This window comes from Pteronotus mesoamericanus, unplaced genomic scaffold (assembly GCF_021234165.1).
Source record: "Pteronotus mesoamericanus isolate MK-2021 breed Mesoamerican mustached bat unplaced genomic scaffold, CSHL_Meso_final contig_269, whole genome shotgun sequence".
Taxonomy (NCBI): domain Eukaryota; kingdom Metazoa; phylum Chordata; class Mammalia; order Chiroptera; family Mormoopidae; genus Pteronotus; species Pteronotus mesoamericanus.
Window position 1 is genome coordinate 2,233,787 of NW_026555114.1, and position 24,236 is coordinate 2,258,022.

The 24,236-nt window shown below is 32.8% G+C and overlaps 1 protein-coding gene and 1 non-coding gene across 2 annotated transcripts in view; both read right to left on the reverse strand.

The window, feature by feature from the left end:
- The window catches only part of BRIP1 (BRCA1 interacting helicase 1), a 110,052-nt gene that overhangs the window by 69,789 nt on the left and 16,027 nt on the right, over positions 1–24,236 (reverse strand). The window contains 3 exon segments of the mRNA XM_054574815.1: positions 2,492–2,691; positions 4,785–5,006; positions 8,371–8,661. Of these exon segments, the coding sequence (XP_054430790.1) occupies positions 2,492–2,691; positions 4,785–5,006; positions 8,371–8,661 (713 nt within the window).
- LOC129071602 (small nucleolar RNA SNORA8) lies at positions 9,115–9,250 on the reverse strand. The gene has a single exon (XR_008529282.1). It is a non-coding gene; the product is annotated as a small nucleolar RNA SNORA8 (small nucleolar RNA).

Below are 24,236 nucleotides of genomic sequence, written 5' to 3' on the forward strand. Positions count from 1 at the left end.
AATGCTAAAAGAAAATACAAAATAACCCAATAAAAATAATTAAAGTGCCATATTAACACAAAAAAGAGAATTATTAGAAAATATATAAATATATTCATTAATATACATACACATGTGTACATTCAGTAACTGCTTAAATGCCTATTATTATGCCAGATACTATACTAGGCTGTAGAAATACAGTAGTAAATAAAAGAGATAAGGCCCTTATTCTCATGGAAATTACATTCTACTAAAGGAAGAAATAAATTTAGGAACAAATATATAAACAAGAAAATATTAGGCGATAATAAGAGGTATATTAGGTTAATGTAATCTAATTGCTACTTCAATTTGAATATCAAGAAAGCTCTCTACCTGAGGTGACATTTATTTTAACAATTGAAGGCAAAATGTACCCAGTCATGCAGGATTGAAAGCAAAATGTTCCCAGTTATGGGAGAATCAGAAAAAATTGAGCAAAAATCCTGAGGTGGTTAACAAATTATCCTCATTTAAGGACCCATAAGAAAGCCAATGTAGCTGCAACACAATGGGCAAAAAGGAATAAAGGTATAAACAATGTTAGAGTGATAAGCAATAATATTAAGCCAGGATAAGAAATTTGAATTCTATTCAAAGTGCAATGGGGAGGTTTTAAATGGGGAATTTTAAATAACAGAAAGACCATCTATTTTAAGTGTTTAAAAGATGATTCCAGCTTCAAAGTCAGAATGGGTTATAGGGGAAGGCAAGAGTGAGCGCAGAGACCTGTTTGGAGGCTGTTACAATATTCTAGTTGACAGATGACTGTGGGAGGGTAGATATGGGATTGAAGGATTTGGGATATTTTGTGCAGGTGGCATTTACAAAACTTACTGATAAATTGAGGCAGGGTAGTAATCAAGAGTAATACTAAATTTTTGATGTGAGGAATTGGTTAGTACTGTGTGTTTAGACGAGAAAGACAGGAAGAGTAGGTAGGGGAAGGAAATAAGTTTTGTATTGGAAATTTGATAACCAAACAAAGATATAAAGTAAGCTGGATATATGAAAATAGCATTCCCAGGAGAGGCTGGGGCCAGCTGCAGGCTCAGGCCTCAGCAGCACTGCTACGGTGCTGGGTTACGTAATGGAGGGAAAGTGCAGAGCTAGAAATGAAATGAGGTCCTGGAACCAAGTCCTGAGGCACTTCAACATTTAGACATCAAACAAAATAGAATTATCAAAAAAAAAAAAAAAGAGAGAAAGAATAGGCTGTGAGGAGCAGGAAAACCAGATGATGTCATAGAAGCTGTCTAGAAAAAACATTACTGTGTGTCTCCTCTACCCTTACTACTTCACTCCGACACCTCTGGTCACTAAGTATATGTGGGTTTTTTTTCCATGCCAAGCAACTCGAGACACCAGCTGGGTGTCCTTTACAGTCATGTGTCACTTAGTGACGGGGATATATTCTGAGAAATGTTTCCCTAGGTGCAGAAAGAAACTTCCAGAAGTGAAGGGGATATTTATGTGGTGAAGGGCATAGAGTGTAGTGATAGTTTCATGGACATATACTTACCTATGACTCATCAAGTTGTATACGTTAAATATTTACAGCATTGTGTATGTCACTTATACCTCAATAAAGTAGTTTAAAAAACATAATCTCTATTTCTACGTTTAAAATGGGGAAGACAAAAATGTATATATAGTATGCCATCATTTGGGTAACAAAGAAAGTGACAAGAGAAAGAAAGTGTCCAATTTGATTCATATATGCATAAACATGCACTGAATGATAAACTTGTGTAGGAGGACAAGAACTAAGCATATGGAAGATGGTGTGAGAAGGTTTCTACAATATCAATTTGTGTATACCTTTTCTGTTCAAACAGATGACTGTATAACTTTCCCATTTTTTAAAAAGTATACTGTACAGGGAACAAAAATCGCTGTAGCATATGAAATGGGATGTAGAGTCGGGAAGTTTTTTCTAAGATAAACAAATAAAAATCTAATGTCTAATGAAAGAAATTATCTAATGCAAGTTTTATTTTATCATTATATTTTATCCATTATAAATTTTAATAAAATTCCTACTAAATATATTATTTTACAGTATTAAAATCTCGGTTAATTGAAACTTATTAAACCAAAATCCTACTCAAACTGGAGGATAAAGTGATGAATTAAATCCATGATCCAGAATTTTAAAATGTTAAATGAAATCCTTACTTAATGTTCAGCCCAGTGTCTTACACATAGCCTATAGGGCTGTTAAATTATCTATCTGGTTAAATTAGGAATAAGATTCGCAATTATCAATTTAAAAGATTGATTCTGTCCATTATATTCTTTTGAATAAGACAAAAGTTTGGACTAGCCTATTTTTAAAAGTTTAACTGGCAAAGAACAATACATTTCCAAAGTAGCCTGATCAGTTTACTACCTGCAAATACTCTTGCATAATAAACATGTTTTCAATACAAAGGCAGCACAAATGACACTGACAGACAAACATTCTTACTTAATGAGGCTGTAGCACACAGCTTGTAAGGGTTCATGGTCTTTCTTCCTTATGTTATTGTTGACCATACTATCTAGTTCATCTCGAGCAAACCGAAGCTGAACTTCCGTTATACTGTAGCTTGCTGATTCCCGAGCACAGTCCTCGATGTTATGAGCTTCATCTAAAATGACAACCTGTTCTTTCAGATTGATATCCATCTATAAGATTAAAACAATGTCCTGTAAAACTTTTAGAAAAAATGGATTTAACAGCATAATAGGCATGATATTTCTTAAAAAAAAAAAAAAATCACACTATAGGCCAATATTGCAAGTATATAAGCAACTGATTCTAGGTCTCAAAACTTCTAAAGTACAAAAGCCAACCAAATATCAGCTCACCATTATAGAGTCTGCCACCTTTCATTCTCAAAATACTTTGCAAACTTATCACAACCAAAATAATGTGTTACGTGAACCTGGATCAAAGTACAGCTGGCTATACAAAGGAGTATACAAATTCCACTATGAAGGAATCTCCAACATAAATTAAAAAGTAGAGCAAAATACCTTTAAAACTAAAATAACAATACAAAATTCAAAAGACTCTTGGAATATTAATGTAATACAATATGTATCTTTCATTTTAGTCTGTCCTGCAACACTCCATTCTGCCAACTGCTCTTCTCCAGCTCCCATGTGATGTTGGTCGGACTGTTAATCTGTTAATCAAGGACATCACCACGCTTACAACACGGGTAGACTCAGAGACCAGGCTTGTCAATTACATGAAGTATTCCATCCCTACATGGTCACAGTGGCTGGTTTGAGAATGGATATGAGATCCAAACTAGGACAAGAAGAGTAATCTGGGGTGACTAATATAAGATCGAGTACTTTCATCCAGGTTTGCTAGCTACCTATCCTTATCTTTGCTCCTATTGGAAAAAACTTGCCATGGCAACGATGAGTTAGTCAAGTAGTTCTTCTTAAGCTCTACTGAAGCTGAGTTGGTGTCACTTGCAATTGGGAGAATCCTAGCTAATACAAAGAAATGTCACAAACCAACTGTCAATGAGTTACTCTGAGGAAATAATACCACACAGAGGGTTGAAGATGATCAAGAAAGAACCATGAAGAGCTGGAAATACAGTAGGGTTTAAAGAGGAAATGTATTTGGATTTGGATCGACAAAGAGAGTAGGGCATTTCAACACAGGTGTCATCAAAATCAGAGACACAGGAAAGAACAAGGAATCCTCAGGGAACTCTGAGGTAATTTTTGAGGGGATTCACGTTGGGAGATTGCAACACAGAAGGCCGAAAGGGTAGATTCAGGTCAGACTATTGAGCAATTTGAAGTAAGCTTATGAAATATGGACTTTACCCCATGAGCAAAGAGCAGTAAGTGATTTTTAAGCAGAGGAAAGATTAATAAAAGTAATAGTAAAAGACTGATCTGTCATTGATCTGCAGTCACTCAGAAGAAAGAGACCTAGCCAAGAGATAACCAAATAAGAGGTGGGATAGTAGGGATAGTAAACAATGTCTGTTAATTTCAAACTTAAGATAGCTAATGAAAGTTTTGCAGTCAGATCTAAAGAGAGAAATAACAATTGAATATACCAAGTTATTCACTTTTTTTGGTCTTATACTGTAACAACTGGATGTTTCTAAGAAAAAACAGGCAAATTAACACAAATGCTGTATACAAAGTTCACTTCTCAAAAGCTCACAAAGCATGACTTGCAGTCTGCATATTCTCCCAACATAAGTTCTTCAAAACAGATTCTTCAGATAAATGTTTTAAAATAATTCTTTCTGACTATTCATAAATGGAAAGAGTGATAGCTATAAATGGGTCTAAACTGGGCACAGTTCTGCTTCCCCAGGGATATTTGGCAAAGTCTTGAGGCATTTGTGATTGTTACCATGTGAAGGTGCTACTGGCATCTAGTGGGTTAAGATGCTGTTACTACAATGCACAAGACAACCCTTTAGAACAAAGAATTATCCAGCCCAAAATGCTATCACTATCAAGGTTATGAAAAACCCTACTATAATCCAACCTCAGTACTAGGTTCTTAAAAGTACAATAGTTGTTTTTTTGAGAATTAAAGTGACAAGGTCTAAAATTCAGTTTTTATTATACCTTAGAATGTTTTCAGTATTCTAATCTGTGTATACACTTACATAAATTAACTATTAAACAAAAAGTAAAGTAAAAGATATTAAAACATCTAAAAGCTTTTACATTTACCCTCACATCCCAATAAGCAGGGAAAAAGTTCTAATTTTTACATGTTTACTCACACTTTCCCTTATTTGTGAATCCAGAAGATAGTTGTAGGGACAAAATATTATATCAGCATCTTCTACAAGTTCTCGTGCTGTGTAATATGGACATGCCTTTAGTTTTTTGCCCAAGCTGATGAGTTCTTCTATATCCCAGGCTTTGCCCATCCCTTGGAGAGTCTGGAATGTCTGCTGACCACTAATTTTATGAACACCATGATAAAAATAGCAGGATTTTCCCTAAAAACAAATGTATATAACTGAAATGTGAGCCCATACTGGAACAGAAGAAATAAAACAAGTTTATCTCAGAATTTTAGGAACATCATTAATGCCATAAAGAAAAGATTTTATAGAGGAGACAAATTATACTGTGTCTACAATCCCAATCATTTTAAAGACACTGCATTAGTTGACTCAATAGATTCCAGATTAGTATAGCTCCAGATACCCCTAAATTAATTTGAGATATATTTTTAAAATTATGTTTGTTGTGGCTTTGTTCTGATTAAAGTGATATTAGGCAAAAATATTTCTGTAAGGATATGCAGGAGCAATGGTATCACTGATTGCCTTCCAAGATCAGAGCTAAGAGATTTTGGGGACAGGAGTGGGAGAGATTTTTCTCTACAGACACTTTTATACCTTTCAGCTTGAGACATGAGGCAGTATTACTTAATTAAATCTAAATAAGTAAAAAGAAAGAAAGGAAGAAAGAAGAGAGGGAAAGGAGAAATGAAGGAGATGGAGAGGAAGGAATGTCCTAAGGGAAAAAATAGAGTGTTCACTCCAAATATTTGGAAAATACATAAGAATATCAAGGAAAAAAAAACATATATTATAATTCTGCCACAAAAAACATATTAACATTTTGATATGTTTCATTTTATATATCTTCTACACATAGGTAGTGCATATGTATTGATTTGTCTTTACAATGTGACCTAGTATTAAAATAATGAGAATTTTAAAAATTTTCCCCAGGCATTGAGGATTATTAATAATACAGCCACAATAAACACTTCTCACAAAACTAAAATCACTTTTTTCTCTAAGCCTATTTAGGTAAAACTCCTATTAAGACATATTTTCTCATATCAGTAAGTATTTTTTCATTGTTGCCCACATATGTACATTGAATTGATGTGCCACAGTTGATGAACCAGTTTCACTACTATTGAGCATTTATGACTGTTACTAATTTTTGCTTTATGAATAATGCTGCAATGTCATTAGCATTTGTATACCCATTTCTAAATACTTTCTTAGTATACATTTAGTATGGAGGTAGGTGCTTACAGAGTCTGTGATTAAAAACTGTTAAATCTCATCTTAACAAGAACAGATATTCTTCCATACCAAAATAATTTTTTAGAACTATTTCTGGGGCTAGTTGATTTTTTCTTAACTGAAACAAAATTAACTTTTAAGAGAATAAATCCATTGCTTTTCCAGTATAAGAGAACTTTAGTAAAAGAAACTGAACAAAAACACATGTGCCCTTGGATCAAGCCAAAAAATCAGAAAGTTTACACTTTAAGGGCACTTAGAATGACACTCCTGTGCAGGCTGATAGCAAAACCAGAAAAGCTCGTCCATTTTAGCGGTGAAACACAACCCTGAGGGGAGTCTGTCAACTGAAGCGTTATCACACTTTAAACTCTTTTTCCCTCAAACTGTCAGTTATCTATTTATCATTTCGCTTTGGTAATTCAGCCATAGTAAACACAGACACCTATGGTGACTTTGTAATTGGCCCTCATTACAATACCAAATTACCTTGAGGGCTTGGGAACAAGAAAAAGAATGTTCGTGTATGCCTATGAGCTAAGCATTCTGAAGAAGAATTAGGTCACGACAAACAACTACAAGCAGGTATCTTCAATTATGCCTATCACTAATATTCAAAAACAAAAGACTCGTTTACTTTAAAACAGAAACTAAATGCCAATGGAAAATTCTGAACATGCAAATCCATTGGATTACTTTTTATTTTTACATGATTCAATCTTATGACAGTAAAGATCAATCAAAAAACATAACCAGCACTATAGGATTCTAGGGGATTACATAAAATAAGACTTTTCTTTCAATGCACAATGTTAAGCTTTATAATTGCTTTTAATAATGAGACAATAAATCGTTATAATTTCCCCAATAACAATAAAAAGATAATGACAATGTCAGCAAGTCTTCTCTCACACACTACATAGACAAAAAAGAAAATTCAAGATTTTGAGGAATCCAGTAAATAAATTAGCGATTTATGGAAAAAACATCTACTTAAGTATAAAATTTACAGGGTTTTATCATGAAGAACCTTTTATCTGTTTTATTTTTTAGTATTTGACTTTTTACTCTTCATCTCTCATTGAAGAGAACTTCTTAATTAGTTTGAAGATTTCACAGTTCCTCAGTTAGTTAAAAAGACTTATCAAAAATAAATATAAATAGAATTTCAAAAATGGTTTTGGTTCATTAATTTGTATTCTCTTCTTGGCTCTGAACAAGTCTTAAGTTCTTCCACTTAAGTTGCTTAGTACTTATACTTCATGTTTACATGAATGTCTATTGAAGCACCTTTTGAAAAGTTCCAAAAAAAACTTGAATAAATTTCCATCTAATAAATGAAAGCACTGAGAAAAAAAAGCATAATACAAAATAATTTATTTAGATTATATAGTAGGTGATATATATATATATACATATATATATATATCAATTAAACAAAACTCCAAGGGCTATGGCTCATAGCCTGTTGTGTGAAAACTCTGACAAAATACCAGTGAAAGATAGAACAACTTTCAAAATACATTAAAATATCATTGGTCATTTCATATACTATCAATTTATGGTTCACCAATAATTTCTGGATTTAATTTCAGACTCAGAACTTCCATTTTAGAGTAAACTAGTTATCAAACAGATACACAAACTAATACTTTGCAAAAAATTATTTAAAAATTATATATCTTTAGTAAGAAAGTCTTCTCTATATCCACCTAGTCCAAATTCGTGTTATTTTAGATTTACCTGGAAAACTTCAAAACCACCAATGACATATCTTTGAAGTTAGTAATTTCATATAATTTTTTTAGAACAAGAAATTCATGCTAATCAGAATGAGACAGGATAATCATTATATTTCTCATTCAATTAAAAAACATTTTAAAATTTGCTCAGAGAGAGCCTAAACTATCTTCCTCTGAATTTTTTAAATATGTATAAACAGTAATTAAATCTAATTAGATTAAATCATTTAAACACTTTTATCTCTTCATATAAGATCATCTATGTTTGACTCTTTTTGGTAGGAGGACTTAAAAGAAGCTAAGAAGGTATCTGATTAAAATGTGTATTAATTTCAAGGAATTAAATATCCCCAAACTTTAGAACAAAACCCCATAATTTTAAACTTAAATAAGGATTTTCTTGTGGTAAGATTATTTTTCAAAAATATCAATACTAGCAATTAATTCAATTTTCATACATTATTTGATTTCACTGGAAATGTAAATATAAAACAAAACAAACACAAAAAAATTGAGTAATTTTAATCTTTTCAACCTTATTTTTTTCTCTAAAACAAAATAACTTTACTCACATTTTTCCCATCCAGCAATTCCATGCATTTTTCATTTCTGTTGAAGTTACCTACTACTTCAGGATGGACACAAGTATGATCTCTGCTGGAAAGAACAGTCATTGGGACCCCTGAGTACGCTGTCCTCCGGAGCTCTCTAGTAATCTGAGCAATCTGCTTGTGTGTACGTGTCCCAAAATATATTTTTGGTACCTTGGATTTCCCCCCATGATCCTTCTTACTGGCATTTGAAGAATCTTGACTGTTTCCTTGTTTGCTAGAACAACAGCACCTAGAACAGTTACCAGATTGCTGTACAAAAAAAAAAGGAAGAAAAAAAAAAGAGATAGCTAATGTCTGGATACCATAAAAAATGTTACCAAACCTCTCATGGAATCAGAACCCATAAATCACTACTGTCAAATAAAGAGAACTTTCAAGATACCATCTAAAACTTGCCATTAAAGAAAAACTACAAATTCCATTTCAAATTGGTTCTTTCTCATTCTTAAAACTTATAAATGATGTTTCCATATTTATGCTGGTTTCTAACATACTACTCTAACTCTCAAATTCCAAAAGTTTTAAGTACATTTTAACTTTCCTCTTTCATAAATTATAAAAACATAAGACAAAACTGAGGACAATTTTAATTTTTGCTTAGGCTTCAAGTGAGCTTGTGATATTATAGCTTAGAAGTGATAGTACTTTCTTTGTTTACAGCACAGCCCATTAAAATATCCTATAATGTACTAATATTTTTTATACTGTATCAATACATACCAGGTTTAACATGCACAAAGCCAAGAAAACCAACGATGCCAGATACTGAATTTATATTGCACTGTCCTTTGAACACCCAGCAGAAATAAACTGCTAAATGCAGATACCATGCAGTGCATATACATATACATAATATTTTTTTAAGTATTTAAAACATAGCTTACAAAAGAATAGAAATATCAAGCTGAATCTAAATTATCACTGAACAAGAAGTGAAAACTATTCTCTAGCAAAGGTATGAAAATGAATGCATATTATTAATATTTAATAATAAAGGCAGGTTGCTTGTGTGAAACGAGTATATCTGAAATTCAATTACCTGTCATAGAATGCAAATCCATCAGTAGAATCATCATTCAAGATAGTTTTTCCTGGACAATTTTACTCATAATTCAGTTTTATAATTGAAATAGTTATATAAATGCCTCCTTAAACACACCATATATAGAACTGCAGGAATATAGTCTAATGTTTATCTGATTTTTTTTCTCTCCTGTTTCTAAACTCTCAAAAATTAAAAAAAGTTTAATGCTATACGTAAGAACCCATGGGTTCTGAATAACTACTACCTAACAACCTTAATTACTACACATATGAGTGCAGCCTCATTTAGAGGAATACTGTGAAATGGTTAGTTTATAGATGTGGTCACTGTTGGGGGCGAAAAGCTAAGTAGCACAGTAGCTTAAAAGAATTTGTAATGAAGAGTTATAGTTTAGTAGAACAAATATGCCATTTAACTGAAGTTTTTTTAAAAAATTATAATCTGTAAGATTAGCCTTCATCAACAAATGCTAAGTCATAGCATGTTACACCACAATAGTGGGGATCAAGCTGTCTTTTAGCCTCAACTCAGTGGAAAAGCAAGTTCAAATTACTCCCAGTCTCGCTCAACCTTGTCCACCATTAAATATTACAATACATGATAGAATGGATGTAAATGTGACCCTTCTGGAACTGTCACTCACTGGGATAAAAGGTTCACTGATGTGCCAAATAAACAGTCAAAGCAGATAAAATTACAGCTATGCTGGAATTGTTACATTCCCCTCTCAGGTTGCCAGTAACAGCAGATTTCATTACAGAGTGCTGCCACATTAAATAGCCAGTTCCAAATATCCTGCCTTCTATATTGAATAATTACTTATTCACTGAAAGGATAAAAAGAAGAGTTATGAATGGGGCTCTTGTCAACAGTGAGGCAGGAAACAGCTGACATGTGGTTTATGTTACATATGTTGCAATATCTGACAATTTATGGTCACACAGAAAATGGGAAGCAAATTATATCATGATATTTCTGACTGAATTCTCTTTTGGCCTTTGCAACAATCACATTAATTAATTAACATACTAAAAGAATTAAGGTAACTCTAGGTAGCAGAATTATTTTACTTTTTTATACCTTCAATCTTTTCACTCAATAATACTATTTCTCTTCCATATGATACAGTTAAATTCATCCTGAATATTAGAATGCTAGAGTGCAATGCATTGTTATACATATGTGAATATATTATATCCAAGCATAAAAGAATCAACTAAAGGGGTCTTCTCTCAAGGTTTAAAGATCATCTACTTTTTGATGGAACACTTTTCAACACCAATTCCACTTAAAAATTTATCACTTACACCTTTTAATTCCACTTTTTCCCCGACCAAAAAATTCAAACACCACAGGAATACACAAAATAAATCAGACAAATAATTCAGTACAATTTGCAAATAGTTCACAACTTGCAAACCTTCATATGTGCATAAATACATCTTTCATACAATTTTTTCAAACAAAAAAGAATGATTTTATACAGCTTTATAACTTGCTGCTTTGTGTTCAAACTTTTTAAATTTTAAAAGGTGTGCACTGGGGACTAATAATTAAATAATAAAATGTGTTTATATTAAAATGTTATGCTAGTAGCTCTACTAACTAAAAAAAAAAAAAAGATGGGGAACTAGTTTCAGAAAATGTTTCCCACTAGAGCAGCTTTACTGAAATACCTTAAATTTATTTTTCATTTTATAATTAAGAAAATTATAAACCATGGCTAATTTCATATTAAACATATTTTTGTTTGTTTGTTAAGATTCAAAGCTCTGAAATCATTATACCACCTATGAACTTAAGGTGACTCCTCAAGAAGATGATTTTTCAATGGGTGCATGGGCAAGTAGAGTACAAGAAATTAAGAAAGCTGATTCTTTTTCTTTTGCTATATTAAAGAATTATTTCTTCAGGAGTGATCTTCTACCAACATTTCCATTTAAAGGACTTGGTACAATCATATTTGAGGGTGGTAAAAAACTAAATATGGCAATAGAACAGAGGCTTGGAAGAGACTTTTAATAGCAAAAGAATTATTTGAACCCAGATCAGCTACTTTCACTGCTTTAAGAAAACTAGAGAAAGAATGATAAAAACAGCAATGACAGGAGTTCATAGTACTCCAATTCAGTTAAAGGCTAACACTTTAAAAGACAGATAACATACTTTAAAGAAGATAAAACTCATGGCCTCCCCAAAACCTGTAATCTCTAGGACGTGTAAACCAGCTGCACTGAGTGGCAGAGCAAAGATGGCTTCTCCCATAGCTAGAAACTGCCTAGAGTCCTTTCACTTCCACAAAGGGCAAAAAAAAACCCAATCTAAATAACAGCATACATGTGCAGAATTCAATTGTGCAGAATTATTTCCATATGCAGAATTCAATTGTTTAAAAATACATTTCAAATCTACAGTAGCCAAAACTGTTCTCAGATGGTCAGTAACCAAAAATTTTTGGAAAACGTTTCTCTAACAACTTCTATCTATTCCCTCTCTTGCCCTGGCATATAGAGACACACATCTAAGTGGCTTAAAAGGGTGAAGAAAGATTTTAAGATTTGATCTTAAAAGAAAGGCCAACTGCTAAGTCCTTGCCAGTATTTCTTTCACAAAGCTATAATAAGAAGTTCAAGTTAAAATACTACAATGTCAACCTCTAACGTTTCATACCTTTCTCCAACCTCCCCTCACAACAACAAAAAAATTACTATACCTAAATACTTGAAAAGAAAAAAATACAAGACAATCTGTTACTTTTCAAGGCCAAAAAGAAAAATAATCTTGTTATGCTAATATTTGGGCCACTTTTGAGTGACAAACACATATCCTGATATATTCATTAGTAATAATAACTACCATTTTTTAAAGCTGTCCCTGTGCTAACCACCTTGTATGTACTATCCCATTCATCCATCCATCCATCCACCCATCCATCCAGCCATCCATTCAAGAAACATTAGAATTCCTGATATACCAAGCCAAGAAGACAATAACAATGGTCATCTCATCTCACAAAGAACTCCACTCTTTAGCTGTTCTATAAAGTTAGTTTTTGGAGGTTATTGGTATGAGTTTCACTCATGAATTAAAGAATTGTTGAAGTTAGTATTCTAAGTGCATTATTTTTCTGAATATAATTACACAATATTCCTAAGGGTAAGCAATAAAATTAAATTCATAAAAACTATTTTAACTTATTATTAGCTGACATTTAAGTCAAATATTCTCTAACAATATTCCCATTGTGTTCCACAAGGGGAAAAAAAAAAAACAGAAACTCTCAAGAGACTCTTTAAAGCAAGAGTCAACAATCTCTCTGTAAAGGGCCAAAGAGAAAATATTCTAGATTTGTAGGCCATATGATCTCTGTCTCTATACAGGAAAATATCTTTTATGATCCCCATGTAGGGAAGGATTTCTTAAGCAATACACCAAAAAGCACAATGGATGAAAAAAAATAATCTCATTAGGATGTCAAATTTCTATTTAAAAAGATACCCCCGTTTAAAAAAATAGTAGAAAGAAAACTGAGAGGAGATATTCGCAATGTATAAAACCAACCGAAGATCAGTATCTACAACACATAAAATATTCCAACTAATCAATTTTAAAAAGACAAATCCAGTAGATGGCCAAGAACAAGAAATCACAGAGGGGGAAAAAAACCTGAAAGGTCAATAAACATCTGAAAAGATGTGTAAACTAAGGCTAAACCTCATAACTAATTAGGAAAATGCAAATTAAAACCATAACTAGATTCTGTTTCACATCCACCAGATTGAGTGTTAGAAAAACATGAAGCAACTCTCATAACTGCTGATCCAAGTATAAACTGGCACATCCATTGTGGAGAGTAAACTGGTGATCTAGTTAAATCAAATATATATGAACCCTCTGACCCAGCATGACAATGGTAGGTATAAATGCTAAAGAAACTCTTGCACTTTAAGGGAGATACAGTAGTGATATTATTTGCAGCATTGTTTGTTTATTTGTTTTTTAAATAGGGAGGAAAACAAGCTAACTACATCAACAGAAGAATGGGTCAATAAGATGTGGGGGTTTTTTTTCAATCAATGGAATACTGTATATAATGAAAAAATATAAACCAGGGTTGCATGTATCAACACATATAAAATATTTTTAAAAAGTTGAGCAGGCTGAATATGACTTAAATATTATCCTCCCCATAAAATTCCAAACAAATTTATGATAGGAATAAAAACATAAAAACTTAGTAAAGAATTAGGAATTCCCCCTATGGTAGGTAATCGTTAGAGCTAATGATTGTGGAGGATAATACACTTAAAAAATGCTAAAAAGTACTGCAAAGAAAGCATAGCACAACAAATAATATTCTGGTTCTTCCTCAGTTGCTTAATACCTAGTAGAATACCTTTCATTGTAATCCCTCCTGACCAAAAAATTTTAACCAAATTTATTAGGAAATAGGTTCTTAAATTAGGGCCCACAAACTGTTACAGAGGGTTAGAGATGACCCAAAAACTATAGACACAAATTTGTGTGCATTTTTAGAAAGTAGGTCCATAACACTCATCAGGTGCTCAAAGATTGTGCCTCATTTGGGTGAAGGTTTTACCCCAAAACCTATGCCTGATTTTATATGGAAATCAAATGGAAAGAGTATCTTCTTACAACAAACTAGGCCAACACAATAATTCTTCAAAGTAATAAACTGATAATTCAAAGAAGATTTATAAAGGTCCCTTTAGTGCTTGTAAATTCATTTCCTTTGATGTTTGTTAATTACCTAATTATTAACATAATTCTAAAACAGTTCAGTAATATTAATTTTTAATTCCATTTTATGGATAAAAAATAGTATCTAAAAAGTTCTTCAAGTTACTACAAAGTACAATAAATTTTTAGAGAAGTTGGAATTCATAACCTTAAATCTTAAAGCTTTAACAGAATTATTTTAATTACCAATCAACTTGGCAAAAAAGCAAAAATACTGCTCTTTTTATTTCAAAAATTCATGCATATATAAAGCTAGTGGTAAAAAGCCACTGAATGTGGAATTATACTACAATCTTCGAAGCATAAAAAACAGGGTTTATTGTTAATCTTTATCAACCATTTGCTGTTGTCCAAGCCATCTAAACAGGTACTGAATGCCTGTTGTGCAAAATCTCACATAAGCACACACTCTAGTAAGATAGCAAAAGTGACATAACTATACCTTTTCAACTATTCTTTTTAAAAAATTCAAACAGTAGTAGTACTCTACTGCCAGTTTCATGATTAAACTGCACAAAGCAGCTGTTTATCCACTCGCAGCAACCAGCAGGTGAACCTGATTCAATATTTATCACAGGCTTTCACAGATCACTGCTAACCAAGCAAACGTTTTAATTAAGCTGGAACTTGCTTCAAAGAGCTCATTCAAGATGTCAATCAGCAGGTAAGGGATCAGATACAGTGTCAGGTGAGAGTGTGTAATACAAATCCACAACTTTCTTCATCCCATCGCTGTAAATTAGCCTGCTCTAAAGTTCAGACTCTGATTGTAACAGACTGCCAGTCTCCTGGAATGTGTAACTGAAGTCACTCAAATTCTATTGTGAAGGTTGTAAGCAATATGTTAAACTGCAATGGGCTAGCACATTAAGACAGATCCTTTTCACGGCTGTTTTTTGATACCATAAGTGTTTGTTACCCTACTCTCCACTTACTGTTTACTTTCTTGCCTAGTGTAAATGGGAATTCCTTAACACACTTGCCCCAGTTTCTGAAAAGTTTATGTTTCAATAGAATTAATCAAGAAAGATCCAAAGTGATATAATATTTATCTAAGTTAATACTTGAACAATTTTATTCTATAAGAATTCTCAGTTTAAGTCAAAAATATAAAAATGTTCAACCCACTATAAAGTGAACATTCTCCTGGATTAACAGCACATCACACAGATGTGACTATACATAGCAATGAATCCCAAAGTATGATGACGGGCCACACTGACCAACTTCATAAAAGATGCCTAGCGTGTTTATAAGGAAAAAAACGGGAGAGGGGGATGGCGAGATCAAAGGAAAGAGAGATAGGGGAGAGCTATTTCTCAAAGAATGCCAGCTAAAAATTGTAAGTGAAATGATAAAATGTTTAAAATCACCATTTTGCAACTTCCTTGTAATAATTGATTTCTGAAAGCTACCTAAATGGATGCTAAAATCATTGGGTGAAAAGTTGCTGGGAAACAGGATATTCACATAGTCTCCATAGTCTCCAAAAATCACACCCACAGATTACTCATTAACTACAAAAGGAAAACATGCCTTTAGAATGGAGAGGCCTGGTAGTCACCGCCTTAACAAAGCGGTCAAACTTGCCATCATCAGCAGTGAAACAAACTGGCATCATGTGCCCCTTGATGTGATATGAGAAATACATGTGTTCTTCTTGAACAACACTATGATTATAATATCCAAACAATCAAGACAAGAATCAGAAAGAACCCAGTAATAGAGGAACAGCAGTAAATAGACATATATTATTTAGTTGGTGAAAATTAATCCAGCTGCACACTTATGATATGTGCACTTGTATATTATACTTCAAAAAGGCTATTTAAAAATCCTATCCCTTGGGGTTGTAGGAGATATTTATTTTCTCCTTTACGGTATTTTGGTAATTTTCAAACTTTCTCCCATGAACCTTTTAAAATGAAAAAAAACAAAGCTATCTTGACATCATCTTCCACATATTGACCAAAATAGTATTAAAAAAAAAACCTATGCAAAATATTTTTGCTTCTTTTATGGGCACTAAAAATCAGATAAGCTATCAGTATACAAGCCTCTAAAGAAGCACTACCCAAGAAAGCTTCCTACAATGATGATATGTTCTATATCAACACTATTCAATACACTTACCACTAACCAAATGTGGCTATTGAGCACTTGAAATGTGACTAGTGCAACAGAGGAACTGAAATTTTTTTAAAGATTTTATTTATTTATCTTAGAGATGGGAAGGGAGGGAGAAAAACATCGATGCGTGAGAGATACATGGATCAGTTGTCTCTCGCACGCACCCACCTGGGCACCTGGCCCACAACCCTGGCATGTGCTCTGGCTGGGGATCAAATCCACAACTTTCCGGTTACCAGGCCAGTGCTCAGTCCACTGAGCCACACCAGCCAGAGCTGGAAGTGAATTTTAATTTTAATAATCAAAACAAATAGTCACATGTGGCTAGTGGCAAATGTATTGAATAGAACAGTGTAGATCTAAAGTATTACCACAGATTCTGCATTTACTCTGGAAAATAAACTACTAGTTAGAATAAGCAAAATTTTTTTAAAATGAAGAAAAGAATTATATATGTTCTTATATATGTAAGAATTTTGTGTATATGATAAAAATGCTATGCTAGGCACCTATTTAGACATGTGTCCAACCCTTTATTCTGAAGACTGTTCATCATCTATAGCTTCTGCTGAAAGGTTCACCTAACATTTACATTAATAACACATGACCATGTCCAAACTCAATCCCAAGCATAATGCTACATTGAATTTCAATAATGGCAGTTTTATTTTCTGCTTGATCTTTCTTTGAGTAGTCTTCTGTTTTTTCAAAAGCAAATCACTCTGATTAAGTCAGGTGGCATTTCAAATCAGTGGGGAAAATTATTTAATATTCAGACAAATGACTACTTGGAGAAAAATTAGTTAGATCATACCTCCCACCTACACCAAAATAAACAAACAAACAAAACAGAAACAAACTCATAGATACAGAGAACAAATTGACAGTCACATCAACATAAAAGCAAAAAGCCTCAACAAAACATTATCAAATCAAAACCAACAATGTATTATACACCAAAACCAAATGGATATATTCCAACTGTGTAAGGTTGGTTCAACATTTGAAAATCAATTAATATAACCCATCACATCGATAGGCTAAAGAAAATGCACATGATCATATCAATAGATGTAGAAGAAGCATTTGCCCAAATCCAACACCCATTCATGATAAAAATTCAGTAAACCAGGGATAGAGGGGAACTTCTTCACCTTGATAAAGAATATCTGTAAAAAACCTTCAGTGACCATCATGCCTAACGGTGAGAAACTTAAAGCTTTCTCACTAAGATCAGGTACAAGGCAAGGATGTCCTCTCTTGCCATTCCTTTTCAACATCATACTGGAAGTTCTAGCTAATGCCGTAAGACAAGAAAAGGATATATAAAGTATACAACTTGGGAAGAAAGATATAAAACTATCTTTGTTTGCAGATGGCATGACTGTCTACATCGAAAATTAGAAATTATCAACAAAAAGACTTCTGGAACTAATAAGTGATTATATCAAGGTTGTAGGATACAAGGTTAATATGTAAAAGTCAATTACTTTCCTATGTATCAGTAAAGAACAAGTGGAGTGTGGAATTAAAAATACAATACCAATCATATTAGTACTCCCAAAATAAATTAAGTAGAAATAAATCTAACAAGATCTATATGAGGAAAATTATAAAACTCTGACTAATGAAATCAAATAAGAACTAAATAAATGGGGAGACATTCTATATTCATGGATAGAAAGACTTCATATTGTTAAGATGTCAGTTCTTTCCAACTTGACCTACAGATTTAAAGCAATCCCAGTGAAAATCCTAGCGAGTAATTTTGTGGATATTGACAAACTAATTATAATGTTTACGGAGAGGTGACAGACTCAGAATAGCCAAAAAATATTGAAGGAGAACAAAACTGGAGGACTATGTTGCCCAACTTCATGACTTACTACAAAGTACAGCAATTAAGACAATGTGATATTGTTGAAAGAATTGACAAATAGATTGGTGGAACAGAATAGAGAGCACAGAAATAGACCCACATAAATATAGTCAACTGATCTTCAATAAAGGAGCAAAGGTAGTAACATGGAGAAAAATTAGTCTCTTCAACAAATGGTGCTGGAAGAACTGGATATCCACATGCAAAGGAATGAATCCCGACACAGTCCTTACAGATTCACAAAAATTAAGTCAAAATGGATCACAGACCTAAATGTAAAACACAAAAGTATGAAACTCCTAGAAGGTAACACAAGGAAACCTAGATAATCTTGAGTGTGATTTAGATTCAACACCAAAGGCACAATCTATGAAAGATAAAACTAATAATCTGGACTTCATTATAATTGAAAATTTCTGCTCTGCAAAAGACCATGCCAAGAGAATAAGAAGACAAGTGACAGACTGGGGGAAAATATTTACAAAAACACATCTGAAAAATTACTGTTATCCAAATATACAAAGAACTCTTTAAAACTCAACTAGAGAAAACAACTCAATTTTTTAATGATTATTTTAATCCTTTTAGACCTTATTAGATCCTCATTTTTTCATTTTTATTAGAAACCTCACCAAAGAAGATATACAGATGGCAAATAAACATATAAAAAGATGCTCCGTGTAATATGTCATTATGTCATCAGGGAAATACAAAACAAAAGAATAGTGAGATATCACTCCCCACCTATTAGAATGGCAAAAATCCAGAATGACGGCAACACTAAATACTAACAAGGAGGCAAAACAATAGGAACTCTCATTTATTGCTGGTGGAATACGAAGTGGTAGTGCCACTATGGAAGACAACTGGTCGTTTCTTATAAAACTAAATATACTCTTATCATATGATCCAGCAGTCATGTTCCTTGGTATTTAAGGAACATATGTGCATACAAAAACCTGTATACAGATGTTTATAGCAGCTTTGTTCATAACTGCCAAAACTTGGAAGCAAACAGGATGTCGTTCAGTAGGTGAATGGATAAACTATGGTACATGCAGACAATAAAATATTATTTAGCATTAAAAAGAAATGATCTATCAAGCCATGAAAAGACATGTAGGAACCTTAAAAGCATACTACCATGTGAAAGAAGCCAACCTGAAAAGCTACATATCATATGATTCCACCTGCATATGGAATTCAGAAAAGGCAAAACTATGAAGACAGTAAAAAGATCAGTGGTTAAAGGGTGGATAAATGGTAATGGAAGGAGACCTGACTTGGGGTGGCGAACACACAATGCAATATACAGATAATGTATTACAGAATTGTACATCTGAAATCTATATAATTTTATTAACCAATGTCATCCCAAATAAATTCAACTTAAAAAAAGATCAGTGATTGACAGTGGTTCTGGAGGACAAGGACTAGATGAAAAGGTGGAGCACAGAGGGTTTTTAGGGCAGTAAAAATACTCTGTGTGAATGATAATGATGGATACATGTTACTATACCAAACCCATTAAATGTAGAACACCCAGGGTGAACCATAATGTAAACTATGGACTTTGGGTGACTGTAATATGTCAATGGAGGTTCATCAACTGTACTAAATATACGGTTCTGGTGGGGGATGTTGATCATAAGGGTGGCTATGCACGTTGGGCAGGGCATACAGAGTAAATTTATGTACCTGCCCTTCAACTTTGCTGTGATCCTTAAACTACTCTATAAAAATAAAAGTCTCAATAAAAATTAAAAATTAAGAAAAATAACTGATGATTTAAAGCAAAAATATTAACAAAATATCGCGTTGTTCATAATATATAGAGAAGTAAAATATATAACAAAAATTACACAAAAGATGCGAATGGAAATGAAAGCATAGTGGTAGAAGGTTCTTACACATTACACGTGAAGTAAAATACTCATATTTGAAAGTACAGTGATAAATTTAAGATGGAAATTATAAACCCTAGAGCAACCCCAAAACAAACAAACTTTTGTAAGGTCACCTTGTTACCCTTTTCACCAAGAAGTGAACTCCATCCATTGAATCTGGGTTTGGCCACATGACTCTCTTCGATGACGGGGATATTAGCATACATGACACAAAGAGGAGCTCAAAAGACATTTGTACATTGGGGTTTCTTTTCATGCTACTCCTGGAACCCCATATGTGTGTATGTAGATGGGCCACCATATACATATAGATGATTAGCCTGCTAGATGATGAGACACCTACCCCACGGTCCCAGGGGACTGCCAGCCAACCCCTGAAGCAGAGCTGCCTTGCTGACCTGTCACTGACCTGCAGACGCATACGTCCACGGACACATGAGTGGCCCAGCTGAGCACAGCAGAAGAAATGCCCAGCTGAGCCCAGCCTAAACTGCTGACCTCTGGAATAATAAGTTAAATAAATGGTTGGCTTGTTATGTAGCAATAGATAACGAATTACTTGTGTGTAGGTGTATAAAAATAGGTAACAAGGAAAATATCAGGGGTTAATACTGATAGTTGAATTAATAATTAATGTTAATAACTTAATTATACACTTTGATGGTTTCCAAATTTTCCCTAAGAAACAGATGATCTTTCATATTCAAAAAATGTCATAAAAATATATAATTCAACATCAAAAATTATTTTTACTTATTTCCACCTAAATACCAAGAATCTAAAAGAAAGAACATTCTTGACCTGATGCATTTGAATGACTTGACAGATTTTAAGTTCTATCAGAGTTTGGATATAAACAGTTATAAGAATGTAGAAAACTAAGTAAATGACAACACAAGACAAATATTAGCACTAGAAAAAAATAAAACCTGGTTTGTGGGAAAAAACTATAATCACAGGATAATACTGGTTCAGTTTTTACAATATTGACAAAAAATTACAATAACAAACAGCAAATATTGGAAGGGTTAAGGGAGAGAAGGAATGAGAAAATTAGAAAAAATAGTAAGAACGCAATAGAAGGTATCTAAAACCAAAAATTCAAGAGAAAAGAAGTTAAGCATGTTATTTTTTAATCAAATAAATAAATACCAGAATAAACAGTTAAAACGATTTAAAATTATCAACTTCAGATACTGGAAATTGGTGGAGAACAGAACTAATGCATGGGTCTATTACTTTTTGTCTGAAGCCATGTAGAAATCTTTGACTCTGACAAAACATATGCGTATTTTGAAAATGTAAAAACTTTAAGAGAGAAAACAATGTCCAGGAACCAATTCAAGTATATATCTGGGATATGATAATAGAAAAACTTCATATCAGGGAAAAAAAAATCATTCTTTAATTGACAGTAGGACAATCAATCATTTGTTTGGAAAAACATACAGTTAGAGCCTGGCCTCATACATATATTAAAATAAATCCTATAAATAAAAGAGTGAAGTATAAAAAAATTTTTAACTATAACAGAACTATGAAAAGTATCTATTATAAATTTATACAGAAAGATCCAGAAAGATTCTCATGAAAGTATGTATGTTGATTACTCCTGGGAGCAGAAAGAGGAGTGGGAGCAATATTTTGAGGGAGAATATTTTGATTTTCACTCTACTGGTTTGTATTGTTAAAGGTTTTACAATTTTTTTTTGAGTTTTAAATTTCCTTTGAGTCTTTAGTAGATAAAACACAAAAATGTCTAAGATAATTTAATCTTTCTCCAACTGTAGATAGACTATTTAATAGAAGACATTTTAATGCCAGACATATTGAAGAATAAAATCTATTTTCTCTTCCACAGAGCTTTGTGTTTTCCGCACCAGCCAACACGAAAAACATTTATTTTCCTAGCCATTTCTTTTCTCTCCTTTCCCCCCATTTCTAATCATTAATCTATATTCACTCAATTTTAGAACTAGGTGCAAATCATGGTTCCACTATTTACCTGGAGTATAACCATAGTCAAATAATCTACTATTTTGGGGCTTCAATTTTCTTATGAATAAAATGAGATGAATATCTGCTCTGTTTTCCTCCCAGTGTTGATATAAAAATTAAATGAGAAAACATAAATTATCTGACACAAGTCTATATTCCAAAAAGCTATCATCATATCATTATTAATAACTTTTTAAGAAACACAGGTTACTGTTTTTAAGTATCTGGCATGTAATAGGTTTCAAAATTTTGTCTGCCTTGAATACATTATACTTCAACTAGTTGGCAATATTATTTAACAACTTGTTCCAAGAATAGCTACAGAAATCAAAAGCTGCTTCTAATCTTTTGTTTATATTACACATCAATTTAACTGTTGGTCCCTGAAATCATTGTATGAACTTTTATTTTTGTGTACTAGTACACAAAAACTACAGCAAAAATGTACTATAGAAGAAGAAAAAAAAACATTTTAAAACCTGCTTTAAGTTGCTTCTGTTTAATAGAGCTGTCACACCGCCTTATGGACATGGATCTGAGTAAAATTTGTAAGCCACAAGAAAGGTGGTCAACTGTGCACATCCTTACCTTTGGCCTTTTTTTTTTCATTCATTTATTTAATAAACATGTGAGTACCTACTAGGTACAGGTCCTCTGCCAGATACTGGTTATAAAAAGTGAACAAGAGACACATTATACATGTCCTCCTGGACATCCTGGCAGGAAGGCAAACAAACAGTTACACCTACAAATAAATACATAAACTTTGTTAAGCCTTGTAATTAATGAAAAGAACAGGATGTTTAAAGAGGCTAAATGAGGACCTATCTTAAATAAATTATCTATACGGTACTACATATAACATGGCCTAGAACAGCGCAAACATGAACTAGCATTCCATTCCCCCAAAGATCACCTGTAAGAATCTGTTCAGGGTCAGAGCAGTGAGGTGGTTGAGGATCAATTCTAGAGCCGATGGCCTGGCTTTTACCTTAAACCAGCCTTAACACATTAGTTTTGTGCCATAAACAAGCTATTTAAATTTTCTGTGCCTTAATTTCATCATCTGCCACTGAGGAAAATATTAATACCTTTTTCATAGAGTTATTGTAAGAATTGAGTTAAACACTTTTGTCTTATTCTGAAAATTATCAAACCCACAGAAAAGTTAAAACCATTAACTCACATGAACCTGTATTTACCAGGTAAACTAATATTTCCACAGTACTTAGAAGAGTTTCTGGCACTTAGTAAACATCATATCACTACATAAGCAGTTACGTTAAATAAAAGTAAATTAAAATTATGAGAATATGAGTTGTAAAATACTTTTCAGAGAAAATCAGTCATTTTCTCCTAAGAACAAGCCAAATATTGAAAAGAAGGAAGGAGAGAGAAAGGAGGCGGTGTGAAAGAGAAAGACAGAGACAGAGACAAAAACAAAAAGGCAAGGATGTAAAATAAAAAAGGAGAAAAACGCCCAAGGTTTTGCCCAACATTTTTCTGAAGGTCAACAGCGCTCTCTGCTGGACCCATTTCTTTTCTACACGCCAAGCAAAAGTAACATGCTACTGCTACACAAAATCAAAGAATATTGTCACCTTTGTAAAAGTATATAGACAATGTTAGCATTTATTTAATGAACAAATAAAAGGTAAATATAAGCATAATAACAAATCTGTGAAAATACCTCAACCATTGTGAGGACTTATTAAAGGAATGAAGAGTACAAATAAGTTCCACAGAAAATGATTATAAATAGTAGAACAAAGTAATATGAGAATGGTAATGTTCTATTTTTAAAAACAATGTTTTTCTTAATTATATTTTGATCATATGGAGACTTATGCCTCACTAGTTCTTCAACATATAAGTTATCAGTACAAAAAAAGAATCTAAATGTCCATTCCAGTGGACAATGCAAGGTAATTCAAGTAAGAAAGGAGGTATTGACATATTTTCCGACATGAAGAGCCAGTGAGCAGACTGGAGATGAGAGGAAGGTAAAAAGATAACTATTTAGTTCTCTAACCCACAAGTTGAAAACCAAATTATTTTAATAAAAACAGAGAATTTGAAAGAAAAAACCTAAAAAGTTTAACGT